General features: G+C 42.1%; 2 protein-coding genes across 2 annotated transcripts in view; both read left to right on the plus strand.

Moving 5' to 3' along the window:
- ak7b (adenylate kinase 7b) overlaps positions 1 to 4,046 on the plus strand; it is a 36,427-nt gene extending 32,381 nt beyond the window's left edge. Inside the window, exons 17-18 of the mRNA XM_067991063.1 lie at positions 1,001 to 1,159; positions 2,137 to 4,046. Coding sequence (XP_067847164.1) covers positions 1,001 to 1,159; positions 2,137 to 2,175 — 198 coding nt within the window. The 3' untranslated portion in view covers positions 2,176 to 4,046. The remainder of the gene's footprint in view (positions 1 to 1,000; positions 1,160 to 2,136) is intronic.
- Positions 4,047 to 7,669: 3,623 nt separating this feature from the next.
- papola (poly(A) polymerase alpha) overlaps positions 7,670 to 12,451 on the plus strand; it is a 51,803-nt gene continuing 47,021 nt past the window's right edge. The window contains exon 1 of the mRNA XM_067992024.1: positions 7,670 to 8,013. Within this exon, the coding sequence (XP_067848125.1) occupies positions 8,006 to 8,013 (8 nt within the window). The 5' untranslated portion in view covers positions 7,670 to 8,005. The remainder of the gene's footprint in view (positions 8,014 to 12,451) is intronic.

Here is a 12,451-nt window from a genome sequence, read left to right on the forward strand (position 1 = left end):
TACAAAACTTGGCAACATAGTAAATAGTGAGCAGGATAGTAGCAGTCTTCAGGAAGACAGACAGACTGGTGAAATGGGCAGACACATGGCAGATGCAATTTAATGTGGATAAGTGTGAAGTGATGCACTTTGGGAGGAGCAACATGGAGAGGCAGTATAATCTAAATGGTATTTTGAGGGGGTACAAGAGCAGAGGGACTTGGGGATGCATATTCACAAATCTTTGAAAGTGGCAGGGCAAATTGATAAGGTGGTTAAGAAAGTGTATGGGATACTTGACTTTGTAAATAGGGGCATTGGATACAAAAACAAGGAAGTCATGCTAAACCTTTACAAATCACTGGTTAGGCCTCTGCTGGAGTATTGTGAACAATTCTGGGCACCGCACTTTAGGAAGGCCTTGGAGAGGGTACAGAGGAGGTTTACCAGGAAGATACGAGGGCTGAGGGACTTCAGTTATGTGGAGAGACTGGAGAACCTGGGATTGTTCTCCTTAGAGCAGAGGAGGTTAGGGGGAGACCTAATAGAGGTATTCAAAATTCTGAGGGTTTTTGATAGAGCAAGTAGGGAGAAACTGTTTCCTTTGGCAAGTGGGTCGGTGACCAGAGGTCACAGATTTAAAATAATTGGCAAAAAAACTAGGGGGAAAATGAGAAGAAATTTTTTCATACAATGGGTTGTTAAGATCTGGAACGCACTATCTGAAAGGGTGGTGGAATCAGATTCCGTAGGAACTTTCAAAAGGCAATTGGACATGTGCCCAAAGAGGACTAATTTGCAGGATTATGGGAAAAAAACTGATGAGTGGGACTAATTGGATAGCTCTTTCAAAGAGCCAACACAGGCACGACAGGCCGAATGGCCTCCTTCTGTGCTGTAAGATTCTATGATTCTATTTATGACGTGCTTATTACAGCTGCACTTACATGCAGTTTATATATGCGTGTGTTCGTATTTCCCTGTGTAAACTGAAATGTTAATGTCTGGGTTTTTCATGCAGAACAAGCGTCTGGAAGAGGTAAAGAGACAAGAACAAGAATTTCTTGAAGCTCATTCGGTCCCACTACGACATTATTTAATGCAGAACGTCATGCCGACACTGACCCAGGGGCTGATTGAGTGCTGCAAAATCAGACCCGATGACCCAGTGGACTTTCTGGTAAGGGAAGTAAAATACTGATTTCCCCCCCCCCCCCCCACCCACCCCGCTCCCCTTTTTAATTATCCTCCCTTTCCTCCTTCCCCAGGACACATACCGATAGCGTCTCCTCTCTATGCAACAGCATTTAGCTGTGAGGACATTGCACTTGATGGTAATCAGTACTGGTGCCAGGTCATGATTAGTGTGGGGGTTAAATGAGCAATTTTCCTTCCCGATCAGCAGCCCAGTGTGGCATTCCACTACTGTAACTGGACCACCGGCTGTGAAGGGAATACGCACTGTGAAGCGAGAGAACTACGTTTGATTTAGTACTAAACATCTTTATTCCCATACTACAGTTATACACTTAACATGACAGCAACTTTACCCATTTTCTCCCCTCTTCCCCTGAAGAGTTGGCATGATATGGTTTCACAGGTGCCAACAGTACTCTGTTGATTCATCTCAGAAAATGTAGGCAGTATCTATATTTGTACATAAAGACACAGTGAATGCTGCACAATCCAAATTTTGGAAACTACATTGGAGTCCCTGGAAAGCAATTAAGAACAGCAGTCCCAGATGATTTTCCCCACCCCTAACCCAGGTGTACTGAGGCATATTGCAGTTCCCCTGCTGCCCTCCTCCACCACCCCCGCTGAGATCAAACAATGGAGCAAATTCAGAAATCAGCAGTTTTTAAAAGATCGCGCAATTGAAAAGTGCACATATTTTTCCTGTTCCTCCCGTGACATAACGTTAAAATATGAAGGTGTGCTGAAACAGAAAGATATAGCAGGCTCCTCCCTCAAAGTTTAGTTTCTTGATCAATGTTCTCTGAAGCCAATGATCAGATCATCAAAAACAAGAAAAGGATTGCCGTCACCTACTTCAATTACACCTCCCCAAATACTCCTGCACACTGTAATGCACTCTACCCTTATTGGGAACTGACCAACCATACTAATATGTATTATATATGTATTTTTTTTAAGGCCGAGTACCTGTTCAAGCACAATCCACAAATTGAATAAAAAGGAAGAAGAAGTTGATATACTTCCAGACAGCAAATAAATATTAAAACCAGTTCAGATGAAATGCATTGATTAGAACCGTATATTTTTAAATTGTGTATTATGAAAAGAAATTGTAGTGGAAATATAGTTTGTGGTATTAAAATAAATCCTGCTTATATATTTGAATAAAGAGACATCTGTTCACTAGTACTCTTAGATTACTTTGTACTATTCAGACTTTAGAAAGAAATCCTATTTCTCTGTTGAAAAGAGCAGCATTGGTCTATTGTTTTATCCTGAGACTATGATTAATATGTGTATACACTTTATGAAATACAGGTTAGAAAAGTCTTGTGAAATCAGCTGTGAGCAATGATGTGCTTTTTCAGGTCAAAAAATAAAATGGAATGTCCATAATAAGAAAACTTTAGGTTTAATCAGCAAAACAATTTCAGAAAGAACAAACAAAATACAAAGTGTAATGCCAAAAAGAGCTGACGTGCGTCATGGGCTGTCTCCTCAGCACCTCTCTCTCATGGAACTTTGTTCTGCTGTCTGTACATGAAAGGGGCGCTGTTTGAAGATGCTGCCGATTGGTGCGGAGAGACCACCTCCCTGCGCCAAACGGAGAAAGCAGCTGCATGTGTCACACGCAACTGCGATATGCTGATGTTGCTGGATTTTTATTGTGTTTAATCCTCACTTTGGGATTCATTTGTTAGGAGGTAGTTATCAGGTTTAATCCTAAAAACAGGTGTTAAATTCTAGTACAAGTGTTGTTACTGACACACAAATAGAATGACATATGTGGGCCACATAACTAATGTGTACACTTTAAAGGGGCTAACCTTTATTGTTGTGTGTTTGCAATTTGAAGTACTTAAATGTTATTTATCCATGCACCTCCATATCATAACTTTATTTTTTAATGTAGCATTTCAGTTTCTCATCATTCCCTCTTAGTGGCCTTCTGCATTCGGCACCACTCCCAGCGGTCAGGTTTGACGTGACTTGTTGCCAAGCCCCTGCCACTCAATGACCAGTCACCGGGTGGTGTGTGATTATGGTTGCAGCGACTCTTTCCTCCGGTTTTTCCCTGCTTACACACAGGGAAGCACATGGCTTCTGATGGTGCCTCTCCACGATGGGATGGCTCATACCAGTAAGTGGGAAATTGTGTCCCATCAGTGGTCCAGCACATCTGAGCTCCGGTATGGGGCGCCACCGTGTCATATGGTTTTTTTAAATGGTAATTTAAACGTAATTTTAAAAATATTTACAGGACCACTTTCAAAGTGGGTGGTTTCCACACTCGCTCTGGACCCGATGTACTGATAGAAGGAATGGCTGCTATTTGATGGTTGCCATAAACTTGAGCTCATCCAAAACTCTGCTGCCATCCTAACTCACACCAAGTCCTGGTTCACCCATCAAGACTGTGCTCCCTGACCTACATTGACTCCAGGCCCACCAACGCCTCGATTTTTAAATTCTCATCCTCATGTTCAAATCCCTCCATGACCTCGCCCCTCCCTAGCTCTCTAACCTCCTCTAGCCTTATAGCCCTCCGAGATCTCTGCGTTCCTCCAGCTCTGGCCTCTTGTGCATCCCCCACTCCCTTTGCCCCACCATTGGTGGGCCATGCCTTCTGCCGTCTAGACTCTAAGCTCTGGAATTACATCCCTAATCCTCTTTGCCTCTCCTCCTCTCTCTCCTCCCTTAAGATGCTGCTTAAAACCTACCTCTTTAACCAAGCTTTTGGTCACCTAATCCTAATATCTCCTTTGTTCAGTGTCAATTTTTGTCTGATTACTCTCCTGTGAAGCGCCTACGGATGTGTTACTACATTAAAAGTGCTGTATAAATGCAAGTTGTTGTTATTTTTCACTGCTCCGTTGTTTGTTAATTTTGTCTTTTAAATAAAAAGTAGAATTCTTCCTCATTTGTTCAATCCTGCAAATGCAAATAGCAACTGCTGCCATCTCATTAGGTGAAAAGAAATCACTTCTTTAAGAAATACTCATGGCAAGCAGTCAGGTAATCTTTCCCCTATCTGCCATTTATAAGGTTCTTTCCAGGCCATGTTCAGCTAATAAAATAAAATATTACGGACAACAACTCTCCTTTTAGGTATCAGCCTTGGCTCATTGGTAGTACTTTGGGACGTCCTGAGCTCGTGAAAGATACCATATAAATGCAAGTCCTTCCTTTCTTTCCTTAAAATCTACCTCTTCGACCAAGCTTTTGGTCATCTGTCCTAATACCTCCTCATGTGGCTCAGTGTCTAATTTTGTTTGATAACGCTCCTGTGAAGCGCCTTGGAACGTTTTACTGCGTTAAAGGCGCTATATAAATGCAAGTTGTTGTTGTTTTGTTTTATTTAAGAAAGGAATTCTAAGTATGGCATTTTAGACAAAACCAACATCACAATGTCAGTAGGAGCCAAAAATGTGATTTGAAGAGGCAGTATGCAAATGGACTGGACACAGGTCGGCCAGTATGTAAACTATCTGGCTGTACACATTTAATACTTCACACAAACTGAAGATATTACATTGTTCACCATAATCTTCTCACACGAGCAGCGGTTCAAGAAGACACGGTAGCCTGAAATCCAGCCCTAGTAGACGTGTGCAATAAAAGATTTGTTAAGCAAAATAAACAAATATAAGACACACTGGAAAAGGGGTCCGTTCCTGACTACAGCCACACAATGACTACAGGATACAAAAGAAATCTGTCCACTTTTTCACTTAATTCTTTCAAAATAATATTAGAGATTAGCCAAATGGAGGCTTGCTAAAATCAGAACACATTGAAATACCTGAGTTTAAACATTAAAGACAAAGGTCTCCAGATAACATCTTCAGCAAACATCTGCTTTTGTAAACTTTCCCCAGCCAACAGAATTATCTGCTGAACAAATCATGATTATACAGTTACTAAAGGGCATGTCTGCAATTCCGACTTTCCTGTGCAAACGAATGGTTCTGTTCTTATGGATCACAAGATATTTCAAGATAAGGAAGGTGATTCATCCATCCAGAACTATCCTACACTCACTGTATTGCTGCATCTACTTGTTTCTTAAATGTTCACGGTTTCTGCCTCCACCACTCTGCCCAGAAATCCGTTACGGCATGAACAAGCACAGCCAGTACAGAACCAAAACTGCACCCACTGCAGGTCATGCTGCAGCCAGTACAGAATCTTCCCTAGCCAAGGGGCCAGGATTCAGACGTGCTCCCAGGCCTCTACCATTGCTGGTGTGTAATCAGCTACAGTACTGAACTGGATGAAGATATCTGGGAGGAAGTACAGGTCAGATCAACACTGCAAATTATGTTTTACTTGTCTTGGAGTGCATTATTTAGAACATTGCCCTTTGTTTCAAATTAAAGCAAGTTCAAAATAGCTGTTGCATGGAGCTTTCTAATTACTAATTACCAGAAACTCTCCCTTTTCCTTTTCAAGGATAAGGTTAGTGCAAATGACTGAAGAGCTACTTTGCAGTCTGTTAATGCAACCAAGTGGGCCTACAATGCAGTCTGCTGTACAGGTAAATGCAACTGACATGGAGATTCTCTGCACTTTATTGTAACTATCACGAGGTTGCGCTGCAGGTTAGTGTAAGTCATGGAGCTGCACTGCAGGTTAGTACAATTGTCACAAAGCTTCACTGCAGATCAGTGTAACCCACAGTTCGTTGCTTAACAGTTTACTCTGTTGATTTTCTCCATTGTGGAGGTGATTTGCTGTCTGTTTAATAATCCCAAATTTAGCACAATGGGGACAAGTCAGTTTAGACAAGACAATGGCATAAAAATTGGTTCTCATTGTGCTCGGGCAGAAAATGTGGGTATAAATGATCAACTTTGCAACACTGTGCCATGCTTTCATATTGGCCTCGGATGATTTTCAGGCATCCTGAACGCCAGCCTTAAACCAGCGTTAGCTCCCTTGAATATGCTAATAAGGGGCCTAATGCCTGTTTAAGGATCCCTCAGCAAAATTGGCATGCCTCCAGACGTCCCCAAGGAAATAAATTTTGCTACATCAGAGCTCACTTCCCCTTTCAACAAATCCACCATTGCAAACATTGCATTTTGATGTACTTGCATTTTTCCCCCTATAATGTTTGACAAATACTTTGTGTCTGTCTTCACGGAAGAAGACACAAAAAGCATCCCAGAAATACGAGAGAACCAAGGGTCTGGCGAGAATGAGGAACTGAAAGGAATTAGTATTACTAGAGAAAATAGTACTAGAGAGGTTAATGGGACTGAAAGTCGATATATCCCAAGGAACTGATGATCTTTATCCCAGGGTTTTGAAAGAGGTGGCTATAGAGATAGTGGATGCATTGGTTGTCATCTTACAAAATTCTATGGATTCTGGAACGGTTCCTTCAGATTGGAGGGTGGCAAATGTAACCCCACTATTTAAGAAAGGAGGGAGAGAGAAAACAGGGAACTACAGACCTGTTAGCCTGACATCAGTAGTAAGGAAAATGCTAGAATCTATTATAAAGGATGTGATAACAGGACACTTAGAAAATAATAATAGGATTTGTCAGAGTCAACATGGATTTATGAAAGGGAAATTATGTTTGACAAACCTATTGGAGTTCTTTGAGGATGTAACTAGTAAAGGGGAAACCAGTGGATGTGGTGTATTTGGATTTTCAGAAGGCTTTCGATAAGGTCCCACAGAGGAGGTTGGTGAACAAAGTTAGAACACATGGAATTGGGGGTAATATACTGGCATGGATTGAGAATTGGTTAACGGACAGAAAACAGAGAGTAGGAGTAAATGGGTCTTTTTCAGGTTGGCAGACTGTGACTAGTGGGATACCGCAGGGATCGGTGCTTGGGCCCCAGCTATTCACAATCTATATCAATGATTTGGATGAGGGGACCAAATGTAATATTTCCAAGTTTGCCGATGATACAAAACTAGGTGGAAATGTGAGTTGTGAGGAGGATGCAAAGTGGCTTCAAGGGGATATAGACAGGCTAAGTGAGTGGGCAAGAACATGACAGATGGAATACAATGTGGAAAAATGTGAATTATCCACTTTGGTAGGAAAAACAGAAATGCGGAGTATTTTTTAAATGGTGAGAGATTGGGAAATGTTGATGTTCAAAGGGACCTGGGTGTCCTTGTACATGAGTCCATCCTGAAGCAGAGGCCTTGATTATTGGCCTTTAATCAGAATTGTTTTCACTTGTGCATTTTTTTTAAAGTTTTTATTTTAAAGCCGTTCGTTGGTCAGCTTTCCCAACTTCGTGGACTTTGCTGTGCATGGCCTGTCGAGCGTGATTGGATTACAATGCAATGTGCTGAACCTTACGCAGGAGTGGATGGGAACGAGTCCCTCCCCTCCCCTCCCCCCCCCCACCGCTCGCGTTTATTACGCATGCGTGGATGGGAGCGACCTTCCCCCGTCGAGTCCGTTATTCTATCTGCGTGCGTGCGAGGGACGCACCACGTTTTTTTTTCGGGTGAAGTGATGTAAGGTGACGTTGCGTCGGGCACGTCAAGCCGGCTGGCGCTGGCTGCGGCGGGTTTGTTGTTTTTGTCCGTCTGTCGCCATGTTGGGACTGGGCGCTTTGTTATAAAAAGAAAGAAAATAAAAGGGGAGACGAATTAAAAACGTAACGGATTTTTTTTTAATTAAAAACCTCCTCTTTTCCCCCCCCCGCCGCCGCCGCCGCCACCACCACCACCACCACCACCAAAGGAAGCGATTTAAATAAATCTCAGGCACAAGATGAGAGTGAACCTCGGCGACCGTTAGGGAACGGGGAGTCGAACCGAACCGAACCGAGACGCCACGAACTGAGCCATGCCATAGTAAGTACCGTGAGTGAGTGAGAGAGGAGGAGGAGGAGTGAGGAGAAGAAGGAGGAGGAGGGAGGGGGGTGAGAGAAAAATCAAGAGGGCAGGCGGATGGAATGATGCCGGTGAAAGGCCGGCAGCCTGCCTGCCGCCGCCGCACCGCAGGCCTGTGGAACCCACCCAACCCCGAGTGGGTGGTCGGTGAGGTTTTATTTTATTTTAATTTAATTTATTGTTGAGTTATAGCGGACTGAAATATCTACGACACGGGCCTGCTCTTACAGTAAATGGACCTTTTATTTTATGGTTTTTACTCTCTCGCTCTCTCTCCGGGCCCTGTTGTGGGGGAGGCTTATGGAATATTCTGTTTTTAAACTTGATTTTTAATCTATTTAAATAAACACGGCCGGTCCTTTCGTGACTTTTTCTTGACTGTTACATGCGGTGTTTTGAATGACTGGGGCACAGTGCTTGCAATTCGAGCTTGTGAGGAATCATTTTTTGTGTTTGTAAAAAAAAAACCTGTTTTAAATCGCCGAGTTAATTATAATTTAAAACATTTATTTGGCATAATTCTACCTGTTGAAATGCCATTTTCCTTCCAAACCACTTCAAATGTGTTCCTTTTTATGCTTTTTAATTTAAAAAAAACCCACCCTCGTTATGATAAATTGTATGAGAGATGTTGATGTAATCAAAATGGGATCTCCACCGCCTAGCATGTTAAAAAGATGACCTTGGTAAGCAAGTTTAATTGAAACCATTACGACGGGCAGTGCTACATGGCCCCTTTGGTTTGGATGTGCAAATAGCCATTTTAAAAAACTCTTGTTTCATTTGGCGAACATGGGGAAACTTAACTTTTGGCAGGAGAACTTTTTTTCCTCCCTGCAAATCGAAGTAACTATTTTGTAGTCTTGACAGAAACTAATTTCTAGTATTATAGTGTTTAGAGAGAGTTAATGGCTGTATGTGAGAGAGAAGGCAGGCAGCTACGCTTTGGCTTTCCTGAACTGAGAGTGAACTCATCTTCACATCCTGTGGCGTGATGCTGCCTACTGGAAGTAGCATGTGGATCTCTTGGAGTAATTGCATATTACAAAGGCATAAATATATATTAAAATCTGCCAATGCTGGAAATCTGAGATAAAGAGAAAATGCTGGGAATGCACAGCAGGTCAGTCAGTGTCTGTAAAGGAGAAGGGTGGGTTAAAATTTTTGGTGTAAGACCCTTTCTTAGAACTGAAATAAGGTAGGAGAGGGGTAAAGTGGGAGCAGGTAACAGATATTGTATAACAGAGGCCCAGTCTTGATGAATACCTTCCCTGATGGATGTGACTACTTCTAAATGCAGGATGCTGAACAAAGATGTATATGAAGTCAGTGGTAAAGAGAGTGGGAAATGCACAGGACACCAGAGTTGGAGGTTTGTAGGTGGTTAGGGATAGGGAGGGGTAAGGCCATGAAGGGATTTGAACACAAGGATGAGAATTTTAAATTGGAGGTGTTGGTGGTCAGGGAGCCAGTGTAGGTCAGTGCGCAAAGGGGTGATGGGTGAGCAGGAATTGTTGTAGGTTACGATACGGGCAGCAGAGTTTTAGATGTGCTGAACTTTATGGAGAATTGTGATGGAGAGGATATGGGGTCCAAACCTCAGCTTGGGGTCAAATCAGATGCCACGGTTGCAAACGGCTATGGATGGTCTCTGGCTTAGTGACAAAGAATATATGAACTTCCTGTGCTTGGTGGAGGGGGCAGGCAAGAGGAGTTTAAGGAGATGTTTGCAGTGGAGAAAAGAAGCTAGGGGTAATCTTTGCATTCCTGGATTCTCCGAAGTAGTGTGCAGTTTTGGCAGAGACCAGCGAGGCCCAATAGTACTTGACATGGTTCAGGCAGATCCGACGATGGATGGCTAAGCCAGTTGTGCACCAGATACATTCAAGTCTGTGTCCCTTGGACTTGAGAGAACACAGGGGTAACATGCATGATAGGTCTTTGCTCGTAATACAAATGTAAAGAAATGTTAAACACTTCTTGTGCACATAAGCCCCTAATACTATGCTGATGGTCAAATAATGAGAGGCTTTTGTAGCGGATAGATCCACTGCATATAAACAGAAATAATCCAAAATAATAAATTCAAATTTGTAATATGGATTAGGAAAATGGGGTGGACTTTCTTTTAAATGAAGGCGACTTGAAAATGTGATCGAAAACTTCATGGGCTAAGTGGTTTCAATCAGGATTCCTACAGATTTTTTGTGAATTTTGAAAAGTTTTGAAAATAGGGAAGAAGGACGGAATTACATTTTTCCTTGCGTTTATAGTTTTGCACTAAGTCCTAATATTCTGAAAATCTGTTGAGAACTTGTGTGTCCATTGATATTAGCTATGGGTGTTCTTCCAGAAGGGTGGGGATCAGCAAAATTTTGTTCCTGATTCATTTCCTAAAGCAGTACTCACTAAGTTTTGTATTCACTGATTGGAAACCCCAGTGGGAAAGTACATAGTCTATAATTTCCTCAGAGAGGGAGAGTCCTGATGATCTTGAAAATATGATCAATAGCTCCATTGATGTCTTGGGTGATTGATTCAGTGAGCAGCTGAGGCATGTGGGTTAGGTCGGTCCCCACTTTGATTTGCGTTCTAGGCTGAATTGGCCTGTCTCACCTAGGGTGCGGGTAGAAAAGCTACAAGTGGCTTTAATCATGCCTAGGGAAGGGAAAGTCAGCCTGGATTCCTGCACTTCATGGCTATCTACTAGCCCCACTGGAGGTAAACTTGTGGATAGAATTAGGCTTGGTTGTAATGCATTTTGTATTCAAATATTCATCGTCTAGGCTTGCACGTGAAAAGTGAGCACGGCATTGGAGGCTATTCGGTTTCTTTGGGTCTGTTACCCAGCAAGCAGTCAACAGCTTCAGTTGAGATGGGAGCAGATCAAATTGGCAGGAAAAGGAGGGAGAAACAAAAATGTTTCATTTTAAAACATTCAAGAATAGGTCACTGTATAGCCTGATGGCTCTCCTGGTTAAAGCGAGTAGATGATCTGTACCAGAAAGGCTTCAGGTTTGAACCTTAGTCTGTACTGAGGACGCCTCCATGCTCCTGGATGAAGTAGGGTAAGAATTAGTTTTCCATTTCCACAAGAATGGTCACTTTAAGGTATGGAACAGTGACCAGAATCTCTGCAACTGTGCAAGATGTTGACATCTTCAGGAGCTGATGAAATTGCTAGAAAAAAGTAGTAATTTTTGCTTTTTTTGACATGAGATTTTTGCATTAAAGGAGGCTATAAAATGAAACTAAAAAAAGTTGCTCACTCAACTGTGGGGATTGCGCATGTTCCTAAATAGTCTTTGATGTGCCCATTTGAGTAAAGACAGATTTGTGTAGTGAGGATATAGCCATGTGGTGTTGGGGAGAGAGTATGTTATCAAGCATGATAAATGCTAGGAGCAGCTTTTTTTTCATGTGGTAAAGTTCCATAAGTACTGCTGTTGTAATAGTGCCGTATGCTTCTACTTTTTGTCTCCTTCCCAGTGGAAGGGTTAATTGTACTTGAGAGGATACCGATCTCTTGGGTAGTTTTTAAATAGTAACATTGTTTGGGTTCATTTGCCCATGTTAATTCTAAATATTCTGCATGACTACAATTCTGGTTTGTTAGCCATGCTCAGCTGAATGACTATTGAGTTGAACTTTGCTGAGGCAGGCTTTATCTCAACGTTAAGTGTGGTTGTTCTGTTGTCAGGCTTCTGACTGGTCCAGAGAAATAACTCCGGTTTTGTAGATTTTAAGGTAACATATGACAATTCTGAAATTAAGTAATGATTAAGGCCAGCATCTCTCAACCGTGAGTTGTGAGCACCTGTTGAGAACAGAGGCATGATAAATTGGTCTACGGTGTCAACCACAAATGGAGGTAGAACTGCAGCTATGGAAAAAGGCATTTCAGAATCACTGGTTTTGAAAGTGGTGTCATCAGAGGATATGTGACCAAGACTGAAGATCTGAGAGAAAAAGTTGGTGTCTTTACAGGGATTAGGGAGGGAAGAAATGTAATCCAGTGAGTTATGGGATTCTGTGATTTTTAAAATAGATGCCTTTGGAAAGCTTGTTACCAGAGATGAGGTGGGGAGAGAAGTCTAGAAAGGGAAGAGGCAGACGGGTGGACCACGTTAAGTGTGGAAATAGGAAGTAGTCAATGGAATTCTCAAGACCTGATTGAAAACAGGAAGCAGCACCAGCACATCAGTAGTGTAATGAAATTTTAAGGGAGGAGGTCAAATGCTGATGCACCTGCTGCATATTTTTAGCTTTTCTATTTTTAATTCAGATTTCCAATTTTAGCAGTTTTCTCCTTTTTTGTCTGTAATGTAGGATGGTGTGCTCAGAGCTTGAGGGATCTAGAAAGAAAATTTCATTGGAGTAATGACTATTATTGTCAATA

The sequence above is a fragment of the Heptranchias perlo genome, chromosome 10 (genome assembly GCF_035084215.1).
Source record: "Heptranchias perlo isolate sHepPer1 chromosome 10, sHepPer1.hap1, whole genome shotgun sequence".
In the NCBI taxonomy this organism is placed as follows: Eukaryota; Metazoa; Chordata; class Chondrichthyes; order Hexanchiformes; family Hexanchidae; genus Heptranchias; species Heptranchias perlo.